Source organism: Echinops telfairi, unplaced genomic scaffold, assembly GCF_000313985.2.
Source record: "Echinops telfairi isolate 266 unplaced genomic scaffold, ASM31398v2 ScPeMD7_53;HRSCAF=182, whole genome shotgun sequence".
Taxonomy (NCBI): domain Eukaryota; kingdom Metazoa; phylum Chordata; class Mammalia; order Afrosoricida; family Tenrecidae; genus Echinops; species Echinops telfairi.
In genome coordinates, this window is record NW_022103951.1 from 2,459,698 (window position 1) to 2,474,480 (window position 14,783).

Consider the following 14,783-nt stretch of genomic DNA (forward strand, 5'->3'; position numbering starts at 1 on the left):
GGACTTAAGTGGAGAGCAAATGTTTTGACAATGATGAGGGCAATGAATGTGCAAATGTGCGTTACACAATTGATGTATGAATGGATTATGATAAGCGTTGTATGAGCCCCTAATAAAATGATTTTTTAAAAAAGAGGAAACACTAGAAAGTGAACTGCTTTGGTTCTCCTTCCTTTATAAGCACCACTTTTAACCTCAGTTTAAAGAGACCCAGTTCAGTTACAAACCTCTGTAATTTTCTGTGCCTCAAAAGCCACTCTTTGTACAGTCGTAAAGCAGATGTTAAATTCCTGAATGATGGAAGGGTATAAACTGTTGAAGTCCAGAAGCAAAATGAACTTATCATAAAAACCTGAAATAAAGAAGGCGCATGTGAAGAAAAAAAAAATCTAAAGAAGTACAGATTTGTCAAAAGGTCACATTAGAAATATACAGCCATATTAGAAACTTGCCTGAAGTGGAAAGCAAATGTTTTGAGAATGATGAGGGCAACAAATGTACAAATATGCTTGACACAATGGATGTATATATGGATTGCGATAAGCGTTGTAAGAGTCCCCAATAAAATTATTTAAATTTAAAAAAATGAGGAACCCATTAAAAAAACGAAACTTGCCTGAGCCATGATGCAGACAAAAAGAAAAAAATAGTATACTGCTACTCTATAACATAATGTAGAATAAAGGGAAAACCCAGGCCACAAAAGAAATGGGACAAAAACTGCAAGAGGCAAGATCACGTCTTGACTTGGAACCAGCTACAACCAGTCCTCTCTCCAGCTGCTGCCAAAGTATATCATTATGGGCAAACTCCCTGCCATCAAGTCAATTCTGACTCAGAGACCCTAAAAGACAGAATAGAATGGCCCCTATGGGTTTTAAAACTATAAATCCAGAATGGAGTAGAAAGCCTGGTCTTTCTCCAGAGGAGCAACTGGTGATTTCGAACTGCTGACCTTGCCATTAACATAACCATTATGCCACCAAGGCTCCCCATATTAATGACTTCAGACAGTGGTCTCAGCCATTTTTAAAAGTACTGTTAAATTCTCCTTCAAGTCCCCATCCTCTCTCCCTACTCTCCCATTCCCATCCCTGAAAGTTAAGTGGCCTGTACTAGTGAGGGATTCTTCAATGCAAAAAGCATTTACCTACACCAACTGGGTTAAAAGTCAGAAACTAGTCATATACCAGTACATTAAATGTCAGTAGCATAACGATCCACTCTTTTCCCTTCAAAGAGCGAACAGAAGGAGCTACTATATTTCTCTAGGACATTTATAAGTGTTATCTTCACCTTGAGAAGAAACAATAAAAAATTAAATGTCCACAACTAAGAGACCCATTACAGCAGTAAACATGTATGGCTTATTCTGTCCCAAACACTGTCTTTCTTTAATTTCTTAAATCCCTGTGTTGGATATTACTCCTATGTCCACATGAAAGAGGAGCAAACTGGAACTTACCGAGGACAGGCAGGCAGCCCAAGATCATGCAGTCAGAAACCAAAACCAGATCGAGCTAATACCAAAGCGTACTGTGCATTTCCTTACATGGTAAAAACGTTTCTTAAAACCGTTTCCTACTCAGAATTCATGTTATTTAGTGAAATTCAATTCCATATCAGGTCCCTGGCAAACATGATTTTCACCATAAAAAGGGAAAAGAAGGTCAACAGGAAATCATTTTCCTACCTTGTAAAACAATGCAGGTCTTCTAGCTTCTCAAGCCTAGCTCTATGCTAAGAAATTCTTAAACATCAGGGGTTAAACCAATCAGCTACCAGCCTTACCAACTTTGGGGTCCAATACCAAGCCACCAGCATATGCTGCTTTCTTACGTCCTTTCTTGTATTTACTGGTCTCGCTATAATTTTCTTCATCTTCATCTCCCTAATAGTAAACAAAAAGACAACATCACCAGCTGACAACTAATAAACTCAACTCCTTATTTTCCAATTTCAATAAATAGTTCCAACGAACATTATTTACTTTTAGTTCGTGTTTTTACTGGTAGAAACATTAATGCAATATGTTCCTATATCTAAATGAATGCCAAGTCTCCTCCAAAGAATCTCAAGCCTTGTTCAGTTACCTGAACAAAAACTGTATCTCAGAGTTACTTTCTCCCCTTCTCCAATTTGTGCAAATGGTGATGCCTTGGTATTGTGATTAAAAATAGTTAAACTCCATTCTTAAATGTTGCAGGAGACCTTTTATATTTTGCAGCTGATTGTTACTAAAAATATGCCTTTTCATATAATATGAAATTTGAGACCGAATAAAGGTGCCCTCTTTAAAGTCACTACGTTTACATTCATGATTCCAAAATATCAAAGACTCCAAATAGGTATTGCCATCTGTATTTATCATTATTAACATGGACCACTTAAAGCCATATGCTGAAAATTCATTCCCAAGTAGTTAATTTGTGAACAGACAAAATATCTCAGCACCAGCTGAATTCCTCTAAATTAATATTTCGTACACCAACTTTGATTATGAACATAAATAAGGCAATACAAAAAGCGTGCATCACATTTTAAACATTAACTTCCATTAACTTCCCATTCTGATTCAATTACTGTCGGTGGTGGTCCAAATTTAGCTATACTAAATTTCTGTTCCAGTACTATAGACCATAATCATTAAAAATGCAACACAAAAATAAAGAGTAGAAAATGATAAGTCTGACTTAAACTATTAAAACCTTGTCAATTGATCTCCCTTCTGACACACCTTGGGCATGATCTGGTTCTTAATATTGTCTGTGGGTGTTTTTAATATTGGGGATTATATGTTGTATTTTGTCATTGTTGGTAGCCTTCTTGACTCTTTGTAATGTGCTTTATCTATGTTTTTTGGTATATAAAACCCAGGTTAGGTTTTATATACCAACTAAAATCTATAGAGATAAACAACTAGTATAAAGGTTCCCAGGAGGTACAGTGGGGGAAGTGGGGAGAACAGGTAAAGGGGAGCTGATATCAAGGAGTTCAAGGAGGAAGGAAATGTTTGAAAACTGATTTTGGTAGCAATTGTACTTATGATTGAACTATGAAATAGCATGCTGTCTGGATTAGCTCCTAATAAAGTGGTTTGGGAAAAAATTAAAAGCAAAACCAAAAATTTTACAATAAAAAAAAAACAGTCATAGGCTAAAGGGAATAAAAGGGTTAGCTAGCTGCCATTTAATTTTGCATGGTCACTCTCATCAGAGAGGCCCAATGTCTCACTTCAAAGCTTCCATATGAAGCAATTTCTAGCTGCACAGGGGAAAGTGGGGAAGGGAATGACAACAATGGAGTAAACTTGAAAACTATTTCTACACAACACACAGGGATTCGTTATTTTGGATGCAGATGTTATCACAGAAACAACAACAAAATCATCTACGTAATAAAAAGGAGAGAGGAGGCAGAAGAAAAGGCAAAATACGCTACAAGTTTGGACCCACCAGTTTTGGCTGAGGCTTTCTGTAAATCTGCTTGTCAGGCACAATATAGTTGTTTTCATAAAACGCATGAAGTAACAAGTACTCATTACGCTCAGATCGTCCACCCATCAGCGTCCTGGACTGGTAAACAAAATGTCTTTTTTAAAATGTGAGCTCAAAACCACTGTGAGCTGGTTAAGTTTAATCACAGCATCTCCTTCAAAACCATTCCTAATAGCAACAAGGGTTGTTTAAAAATAAATAAATGAAGCAACTCCCTTTTTTTTCTTCTCCTAGCATTTTCTTTAAGCATTACGATTGCACAGAAGACAAAGAGCGCTTCAAATATTGACAAGTTGGCGATTTCTTTATTCCCAAATGGACCATTCCACAAAACAGGCACATCCAGATGTTTAGCGCAATGATCCTAATGTTCACCCAAATTTCAACGTACTGCACCTGGTATCCCTCCCTTTCTCCCAACCACTTCTTCCTTTTACAAAAGAAGCCCAGCTTTCTGAATACAAGTTACTCATTTTATAAGCATGCATTTAAACTCATTATCATATAACAACTACCCCAAGGAAACACTGAATCCAACAGGAAATGCTTTTCCCCCCTTTTGGAGTTAAATTTACCATAACGTTCCCAGCAATGTTAGTGATCTGCAGTGCTAATGGCAGAACATTTAGCTCATACATGATCTGCAAAGTGAAGCTGGCATCTTTCCAGGTGTGTTCCAACAGGTACAGAAGATGAGTAGATTTACTGTACAGAAAAGTCAGGATGAAACAGAATCAAGCAATTAAAAGAAACAATGACTATAATCAAGACTTCATAAAAATACTGCTAAGAATTTTTGGTATTAAGTAACATTGGGGCAACAGCACCCCTGCTTTGGAAATAACTTAAAATAAGGTCGACATGTGACTAAGAATTCCTTCATGCTACCAAGCCCAGTCTTTCTTCCACACACACCCACACACAACCCCCCAAGAGAACACAATGGCGTGCCATGTCAAATCTGGAAGCAACCTGAATCCTTCTATTCATTCCATCTAATAAGGATGTACTGCATGTCTACTATGTGCCAGGCATAGTCACAGGCCCTGGGTGTGACCAAATCAGACAGGGATTTCTGTCCTAATGGAGCGCTGTCCTCACACTTACATTTTTGGGTACAGAACTAAGACTCTTCTTATCCATTTCCAAACTGCTCTTAGAAAATAACTAAGAGATGGTGCTAAGAGAGGTGAGGGAGTTGGCAAGGATTAGCAACATATTCCAAATGATCAAAGTCATGAGGATGGTTATTAATCCTGCCAAAAAAATCTCAAACCCACTACCACCGAGTTGATTCTGACTCACAGAGACCATATGGTTTTGAGTCTTTATAGGAGCGGACACCCTCATCTTTCTTCCACAAAGCTGTTGGTGAGTTCAAACCACGGGCCTTGTGGGTAGCAGTTCAACACCTGACCCACAGCAGGAACACCATTTTCCCTTTGGGAAGAACCACCCACACCTGCTCCTCCAGCCTCAGAATGGCACTGGTTTCCCGGCTATTACTGATTTCAACACACAAATTCCCAAGCACCCAGGAAAATACCTGTACAATATTTGGACATCATCTATTGGCAACGGAATTCTTTCCGTCTTCAGAATATGTTGAACCAGTTCACTCAAATGGTAGCTTTTACAGCGAATCAGTTCCTTTGCTGAGATTTCCGTATCACAGATTATTCGACCACAGGCAGCATTTCTTTCACCAAAACCACTCCGGCTCTGTTGGGGGTGGGGGCAAAAACAAAATCCCATGGAAGAACGGGCATGAGAACACTTCAATCTGACACCTGAAGCTGCCCCCTAAATTATAAGGATGACACTCTCCCTCATCCATCACCTTCCTCTGACCAGGGACAAACACTGAGTCTGCTCTAGGGTCTCAGAACACTGCAGAGCAAAGAGCAAAATAGCTAAAGATGTCTGATGGCACTGGAAAGACACTGAAATTGCAAATAAGAAAGTGTTTTAGATGAGTAATCATCTAAATAAGTAAAAGGGAAAAAGTAGTTGTTTTTCCCTCAAAGAGGCCTATGTGCAGAAATGGTAATAGTATAGTCCTTCACCACAGATCATTTGTGAAGCAGGACTCGCACAGGGTCAATGATCAATCTGGCCAATCCCTACAAGGTAGGTCCTATTCTTAGTTCCATTTTGCAGAAGGAAAAACGGAAGCTCGGCTGTCTGGTTCCAAAGTCTGTACTGTTAACCACTATCCTTGGCTGCCTCCCGATGAAAGCCACATCTTGCCATCAGTGTGGATTGGATACATCTGGCTCGGGCACAACTGCCTGGGCAAGAGCTGAGGTCTGATTTGGAAATTATATTCCCTCCTCCGCCAATGGACAGTTGGAGATTTCTACAGACTAAGGATGATAGAATCTCCGTACAAACAGCAACGCTTTCGTCTTAGAAATGTTACCAAAACTCTCTCTTCCTGCAGATATGAAAAGGGAATCTTTTCCATGAGATCTTCAAAAGTTACACGGGACTAGGAAAAAAGCTGTTAGGTGCTCAACATTTTATTTAGCAAACTGATTCATTATCCAGAGACACGGACAATCTGGAGGGTTTGGGGCACATTTAAAAAATAGGAACACATTCTTAGCAATATCCAGAGCATGGACATGGGGCCAAAACTTTCTCTGGTGAGGCAACATGCTCATTTACTGATAAACTTTCAATGAAATATGGTTTTGAGCCCTGAGCAGTATTGGCTTCAGGAAGGGAAGGAGCTTTCTACAAAGACCTCTGAGTCTTTCATCTGTGAAACAAATTGGTGGAAGGTGGAACGAAAAGAACATAAGTTTTTAAAGAGTCAGACGGGTCTGAATTCAAATTCCAGTTCTTCCATTTATACCGATGTGAGAATGTCTGTCCACTGTTTTAAAAAGAGGAGGGGGAGGGTTTGATGTGAAGAATAACAAATGCATAAAGCACCTAGGCCACTGTCTTTGTATGCCTTCAGTGGTAGCTCCCTGCCATTTCTTCCTTCCCATCTTCTTTCTGAATGACAAGGATTTCTGAACCCCGTGGACCTGCTTTAAGGGCTATCACGTCAGAAATGCAGCTTGGCAGTGACATGGCTGTGCTAGTCTGAGTTTCCTGTCCCTAAATTCTAACCAATCATTTGAAAAGCTACCAGCAACTCTTCCCCACAAAATGGACTCACAGAAAAATATGTTTAGTGCCAAGTGAAAATGTCCCATTATAAGATAACCAAGACCCATTCAGAACATAGTGTGGGCTTTGCAAGTGCCTCCATCCGCCCACCCCACCCCCCATGCCTGCCTCCAAAAAAGCCAAATACAGACGTCAAGATTTTAAAAAGGGTTATTACCCCAAGTTTTGGCATGTTGGATCGCTTCAGTCGACCTATCTTAGACCAATGAGGAACTTTACACGCATTGATTCTCTGCAGTAGCACTTCCAGATCAAACCCGTAAATATTATGGCCCTAGTCAGAAAAAGAAGGCAGTCAATAATGTTGGACGCAATGCAAATTGGAGGATTATCTTCACATGCACAGAATTTCTCTGCCCTTTTTTTCCCTGGTCCCTAATTGATGGCATCATGAGCTTACCTCCAATTGGGGGTCCTTTCTTCTTCAGGAATTGATTCATGAGCAGCATTCATTTCGCTTTGACATTAACAAGGCTGATAAACAGATTGCTGGAATAAACTATGTTTCAAACTAACTGATGCAAGGCTCAGAGAGGGCCTTTTAATTTGCAAATCATGCCTCACAGTCGCAAAGACAAAAGCACATTTGGGACATCCCATACTTCTCATGCGATCAGTAAAGCCATAGGCAAACAACTGTGTTTAGTTTTCTTAAAAACAGAGAACCCATCAATGCTGAGTAGTAGTTTACGTGAGGCTTCTCAGCAAACTCAGGAACTGCACTCAGTTTTCTCCCTGAAGTACTAAGTTCAAACATTATTGATTTAATCTCTTAACTACCATATATACTCAAGTATAAGCTGACCCAAATATCAGCTCAGGCACCTAATTTTACCACAAAAACTGCAATAAAATGGGCTGAAAAACTCGGCTTACACTTGAAAGTACACGGTAATATGTAACAAAATAAACATGTAATACCCCAAAACAGTTCAACATTAAAACTTGTAAAGAAAGAAGGAAACAAAAACTATCAAAAATACAACCAGTTTTCATTTCTAAAACACTTTTTCTTCTTGGAAATAATGTGGTGTTTTCTAAAGAAAGTTTAAAATAGATTTGTTATCAATTTTCATTAAAACAATAACCCACCACTCCTAAGTATATAGCCAAAAGGCTTAAAAGAAGGGACATACAAACAGATACTTGTCCATGTTCCTGACCATTTTAGTAAGAAGGGGCCCCAAAGGGGAATAGTACATAAGACCCAAGTGTCTGTTAACAGATGAACAAAATACGATACATGATTCCAGGACCTCTGCAGATACCCACATCTGCAGATGGTCAAGTCCTGTCTAAGAAATGACATAGTTGCAGGGATCTACATGTGACCTCCTCCCTGGGGACGGACAACAGAAGAGTGGGTGAAGGGAGACGTCGGGCAGGGCAAGATATGACAAAATAATAATTTATAACTTATCAAGGGTTCATGAGGGAGAGGGGAGCGGGGAGGGAGGGGGGAAATGAGGAGCTGATGCCAGGGGCTTAAGAGGAGAGCAAATGTTTTGAGAATGATGAGGGCAATGAATGTACAGATGTGTTTTACACAATTGATGTATGTATGGATTGTGATAAGAGTTGAATGAGTCCCTAATAAAACGATAAAAAAAAGAAATGACATAGTAATGGAATAAAAGGAGACTCTGAAAGTTCATGAAAAAATGAAATTGAGAGAATGGAATTTTCCCACAAACTTTGTAAAGCCCCTCGTGTTGCCTATGGATCACCTATTATACGTTCATTCACCTCTAGATTACTTCTAATACCAAACACCATGTAAACACTACGAAAAAGCACTTTCTGATCTCTCATAGTCTTTGAGGGATTGCTGTGACCACTAATTACTTTTTATTTTCCCTCTGAATATTTTCCCATGGATATGGAGGACTGTGTGTTTGTATTTAACATACACACGCTAAATATATACACATATATTTATACACACACAAAGCACAAGCGCATATAGGAGCTCTGGAGGTGTAGGGGGTTACATGTTGGGCTAACCACAAAGTCAGTAATTTGAATTCACCAGGAGCGCTGAGGTACAAGGATGAGGCTTTCTGCTTCTCTGAATATTTACAGCCATAGAGGGTGGCTAGGAGTAACACACACAGATATAAAGACAGCACAACTGTGAGGACAGCCCAGGGCTGGACAGTGTGTTGTTATGTTGTACACACTAAAACTGGGAACCAATTCAACAGCAGTGCACAACAATATATCATTAGATGTTTAGGCTACTGCTGTCTATGGGAATAAAAGACCCATGGAACACGATGAACTCTCCTGTCAAAATTATCAACCCCACATCAATATTCTCTGCTACATCTGTTTGGCTTCCTCACACTCAGAAGCAGTTCTCACACCCTAAGCCAGGTCAGGCATCCCAGGCACTACAGCATGTCCTTCAGATTCACAAGAGAGCCTGTTACTGGAGGGTGGCAGAGTGTTGTGCCATCTAAGCATTATGGATAGGATCTTCCAGGCACTTCATAGCTGGTCCCTGAAACATCAGGAGGTGAATGCAAACACATTGGTCCATGGACTCTCTTGGGACTTTAGGAATACCATTACTACCATATAAGGTATTCAATAATAAACGTAAACATGCAGAAAGAGGTGGCAAAACACTTTTTGCAAGGCCTCAATATAACAAAATTACTTACTCTGCATTGGAAATACAGGTATATAGCCTGCCTTCTTCAATTGTGTGTGTGTGTGGTTTGACCTTTTAACCCAGGAAAAAAAGACAAAATAATTTTTCCCAAGGAATCGCCTAACTAAGGAAATCCAGAGAAACGAAAAAGCAGTATGTTGCTTTATTAATCTTAGCAACTGAGGCAGAGACCGCACTCAGTGAATTATTAGCTCTCGCTGTCTGCTGGAGGCATACGAAGTCATCAAGACATGCCCCTAGTCCTGAACTCTCCAAGGAACATGTCATCATTCCATTGAGCTCCGAAAACTTAAACACAGTCTTAAGATTTGCACCAAGCCAAGGAAACCAACCCTGTGGCCACTGGGCTACAAAGCCAAAATGTTGGCAGTACTGTTTACACACATTTACTTCCTTCTGCGCAGATGCGTAAGGGCAAATGAGCCAGTATTTGCTAAACTTCAACAGTACTTCACGGGCTGCTTCTATATTAAAGAAGAAAAAACCCAAATCTAATGAAACCCCATCTTTTCAGTGGGTCAGGATTTCTTTTTCGTTGACAGAAAGTACAGCAAGTCCTACCCGTCTACGGTGTGCTTTCACACTGAACAAATTCCGTACTGCTCAAAACTCCCCACAGAGCCACACTACATAGAAGAAGTGAACCGCTTCTGCCATGACATGATCGAGCACCTACTCACCACAATGACATCAGGATCAATCTTGTGGACTTTTGCCAGGAAAAAACCTAGCAGTGTTCTTTCTGTTGAGGCAATCTCAAGCTTCATTTTCTGTTAGGTAAAAACATACCAGTCACTGATGCTTTACTCTCAACATGCTGCTCCTCGACTCTTTTTCAACAAAGGGGATTTTTCTGAGGGTTAAAAGAAACCATCTATTTCCAATCTGTAGAAACTAAATGCAGCCGTGAGTTCCTCAGCCAAAGCTTCACAATAATCACTGCATACGTCTCGGAGGAGCTCCTTCTAGTAGGAACCATGTGAACGAAGCAGACTTTTAAGTGCAAATATGTCCCTCCACAGGGACACACTTGTGTATATGGACACATTTCCTAGCTCTGAATCAGAGTACCTAGCAAAATATCACTTACTCTACCATACAATTCCTAGTACTTTGGTTTATGTATTTATCACACAATGAAATCCCGAGGATTGCAAAAATTAATCTTAAATAGTAGCTCAAGGACCCGCAAGAAACTAGACTATAAACAAATATGCATTTAAGAATTACAAGTGTCATAAGTGTGAAGAAAATGTATCCTCATACAAAAAGCTTTCACACTTGTATGGCTGAATAGAAATCAGGTACTCAAAAAGTTCTCCCTCATTTTTAAAAATCTCTTAAAATGGAAGCTGATGGCTATATGTTTTCTACAGCTAACTCAAGTTTTAAAAAATATCAATTTGATTCTAATGGAATTTTTCTAGGTCATTTTAGTTGAATCGGCAATTCAAAGCACATCACAAATAATAGCCTGATCTGGAGTAACAAATTATCTAGTCCCCTAGACTACTGGGCTAGTCTTTGTCCCCTAGGGTCTACGCTACGAGGCTTCTCAAACCAATGTAAATAAATGGACACCTAGGAGACTGCCAACTGTTAATTCTATAATAATAGGTAAACTACAAATTTACCAACACCATTTCTTAAGACAAAGGACATATTCTTCTACAGAAGTTCTTTACATTAAATATGCCATATATACTCGAGTGTAAGCCGACCCAAATATCAACCGAGGCACTTAATTTTACCACAAAAACTACACTAAAAGTGTGCTGGGAAAAAAATCGGCTTATATACAAATATATATGGTATTTACCTGTGTGAAAAAACTATTTTCTTCCCAGTTAATCAGAGACCTTTGAAAACTTTATTGAGCATTCTGGGAGTCAAAAGATCACTGATCAAATTTGGCCAACCCATATCAACCTTTCCAATTCCTATCCCTTAAATAACCCCAACATTCCCAGCTTCACTTGGTTTCCTTTAAGTTGGGAAGAGGCTCTACCCAAAATCTGTTTCAAACTACCACATGTGATTGTGCACTTCGGAAAAGCTTCCCATTAAGCTATCTAAAGGAGAAGTTGAGCGTACATCCATGTAGAATCCCACGATTTTCAGGGGGAAATATGTTCAAACAGCTGAATATTATTAAACAATGCTTCTAACTTAATCTTCCTCATACATTTTTAATAGGTTACTTTTTTTTTTCAATCTAGCAAGAACAGGTTTAATCAATTAATATATAAATTGCCCGTTTCTACTAGTCCATATCATTCTGGTTTTTGTCTCTTTACAAAACAAATGCTTTATATGTAAAAGGAATAAATAACAAGTTCTTTACCTTTTGCATAATAATTTCTTTGAAATCATATGGAAAAATGCAGTCCTGTGGTTTGGACACAGCTGTGAGAAGGGAAAAAATAAAGATTCCATTACTCATCTTAGTCCAATTTCTGTTCTCAAATTAAAAACAACTTAAATAAATCCCTCCCATTCCCTAAAGGGTTTAGAGTCCAGTTTTCGCATTGAACCTCGAAAGACTAAGCAAGCACAGAACCCTAAGTCCCTACAATCATTAAAACTGCTTTGACCAAACATTTGCTGTTTATCTATGCCAAAATGGAAAATGTAAAGAAATCTTTCCCAAAGGAAACTCCCCTTCCCACACCCCAACAATCCAGCAGTATGCACAGGAGGAATTCAGATTGTCTCAAAGTTCGAATAGTAGAAAGGACCACAGCTACCCTGATTACACCATGAGTTCTTGGCCAGTCACCCAGTGACACATACCGAAAAGGTGAATGAACACATGCTGAAATGATCTAATGACTGCCCTCCAACATATAGGACCATGAATGAATTAAATACCCTTCCACATACTTTGCAGGCTATTCTCATCATCATTTTGTACTATGTAATCCAACCCACCTAGTAAAACTTCACCACAATAATACATCCCACCTTCCTTCTCTGCTCGTTTCCTTGTCCTGTTTTCCTATCGCCCACGGAAGATGATGCCCAAGTACATCTGTTTCTGCACCCAAAAAGAGCCCAGGCACCATAACAGAGCAAAAGTGTTCATAATAATCCCTTCTTTTACTACGAACACCTATTTTGTAGTAAAATGTAAAAAAAGCTCTCAACGTGAAATCCTCCTTGACTGCCTCATGCTGAATTTTACACTAGCTTCACCTACTGCATTTTATGCACCATATGACCCAACTCCAATTCTCTATCACTATAGCGCCTCACAAATACCTAACTGTGCAGATACCTGAAAAACTTGCCTCAACACCAACACCAAAACTGTGCCAGGCTGCTATGATGGGTTTTTAGAATCACATCAGGAGAAGAAAATCATTAAAGCACCAATAGTTAACGGAACAAACAGACCGACAAATAAATAAAAACTCTCTATAATGCTCAATCTCCAAAGAGTAACCTTTGGCACGGGAGGGAAAAAAGATGTTCTCAAAATGCCGCCTTCCTGCTCCTAAAACAAAGTAAGCCAGCTGGCTAGGAGGCAGCCAAGCTCATGAAACTTAAGTTTCTGCAGCTGAAAAAACACTTTAACAATACACACTAACTACTCTTAAATTATTTTTCTTAAAAAAAAACAAACCACACACACACAAGATACTGATTCAACAGCTGGAGATAAAATAAGAAAACTAAAATCAAGTCATTAGTAAAGCAGCTTATAAAAATACATACCACAGAAATGGGACTGAAAAGGAGGCTGGGGGGCCGCTCGATCCAGTCCAAAATTATGATGGAGCAAAGCTACTAGAGCAACAATCTGCAAAGAAAGCAGGAAGAAAAATCACTTCTCAGATCCCTACTATGTGTTCTGTGTTCGCCTCAAAACCACCAAGGATATTGAGAGCCATGTTTGAGAGGATATGAGCCACCTTTAGAACATTTTTATTATGTAAATATGTTAAGGCAACAAATGAACAATACAATTAACCTTTGTATGACCAAATTATTTTCTCCTTTGGATTTGTGATGGATACCACGTGTTTTCGGTAAGAGAAGATATGCTGAAATCAAGGGGGGGAGTGGAAATGGGGGTGTGCAATTAATATGGATTTAGATACAATTATGTGGGACACATATGTCCAAAGTGAACTCTGGGATTAGTGAGATGAGCCCCCTTTCTTCAGATTCATACAGTTACACAGGTGCCTGCCAGAGGCTAGCAAATGCTCCCAAATCGAGACAGTGCCTAGAAACTTGACAGGCTAAAAATGTTGGCAGGAGCTATATCCAACAGGTCACAAAGTGGTTAATTTCCATATACCCAACAACCAACTTCAATGATCAACTCCTTTGTAGCCCTAGCACATCCCACCTTCCTCCAGATTATGAAGCATACACAGAAAGACACAACATATGGCTTTAAAACCTCAGCACTTTTGCTATAAATAAATCTTTGCAGGGAGGGGGAAGTTTCCCGTGCATCATAGGATATTTAATGGTTTTCTGGCATCTATCTATTAGTTGTCAATAGCACTCCACATGCCCTTGCAATCGTGACAGTCAAAACTGTCTCCAAATGTCCCCTGGGAAGCTAAACCTCCCTCCTTCCTCAATTGAGAATCACCAACTTTAAATAATATAATTTAAAAATATATATATAATCTGGAGTCACTGGGTGGTACAAATGGACCACTAACTGAAAGGTTGTTGATGCAAACCCACCCAGGGATGCCACAGCAACAATAACTCCCCCAAATCACACTTAGTGCCATCGAGTCGATTCTGACTGAGCGAAGCGACCCCATAGGAGAAGTGAACTGTCCCTGTGGATTTCTGAGACTATAAACCGTTATGAGAACAGAAAGCCTTGTCTTTCTGCTGAGGAGTGCTAGGTGGTTTCGAACTACTGACGTTAGTTAACAGCCAAACATAACCCACCATACCAGGGCTCCTAACAATAAAATAATGATGCAGATAATGGTATTAAAAATACAGACACAGATACAATCATAGTCTAATTAACTCACCAAATATAATTAAATTATTATAATTAAATATCCAGGCATGATTCAAATTACACTTTATGCATGTGTGTGTTCACAATCCTATTAGCTATCCAATTAATAATATTCATTTCTTAATATTCTTAAATATCCAGGCAAGACTCAAACTTTCATGTTTTCTCCACTGTCTCAATTTATTTACCACTTTTAAGGCCTAGACTTAGCAACTGGTGGACATATAAAACTATAGCTATAACCCCTGCCCACCTATTAATGCCCTGTAATTTAGTCACTGAAAAACCAGAGTCATTTGTTCTGTCAAATGCCCATAGTATGGATTCCACTGCTTGTATTACAATAGTATCATTTAACAGATCCTGCACAAGGGGGCTTCAAAAACTTGTAGAAAATGGAATAAAAAAATACCTTAAATCTTAA

The 14,783-nt window shown here is 39.2% G+C and overlaps 1 protein-coding gene and 1 non-coding gene across 4 annotated transcripts in view; both read right to left on the reverse strand.

The window, feature by feature from the left end:
• Positions 1 to 14,783, reverse strand: part of POLA1 (DNA polymerase alpha 1, catalytic subunit) — a 333,656-nt gene that overhangs the window by 284,017 nt on the left and 34,856 nt on the right. For all 3 annotated transcript variants that reach the window (XM_045290755.1, XM_045290756.1, XM_045290757.1), the window contains exons 16-24: positions 13,075 to 13,159; positions 11,702 to 11,763; positions 10,038 to 10,127; positions 6,838 to 6,954; positions 5,044 to 5,219; positions 4,073 to 4,202; positions 3,456 to 3,575; positions 1,792 to 1,891; positions 228 to 352 (exon numbers count right to left, since the gene is read on the reverse strand). In XM_045290755.1, coding sequence (XP_045146690.1) covers positions 228 to 352; positions 1,792 to 1,891; positions 3,456 to 3,575; positions 4,073 to 4,202; positions 5,044 to 5,219; positions 6,838 to 6,954; positions 10,038 to 10,127; positions 11,702 to 11,763; positions 13,075 to 13,159 — 1,005 coding nt within the window. The remainder of the gene's footprint in view (positions 1 to 227; positions 353 to 1,791; positions 1,892 to 3,455; positions 3,576 to 4,072; positions 4,203 to 5,043; positions 5,220 to 6,837; positions 6,955 to 10,037; positions 10,128 to 11,701; positions 11,764 to 13,074; positions 13,160 to 14,783) is intronic.
• On the reverse strand, positions 1,200 to 1,329 carry LOC115869835. Its single transcript, XR_004046395.1, has one exon. It is a non-coding gene; the product is annotated as a small Cajal body-specific RNA 24 (non-coding RNA).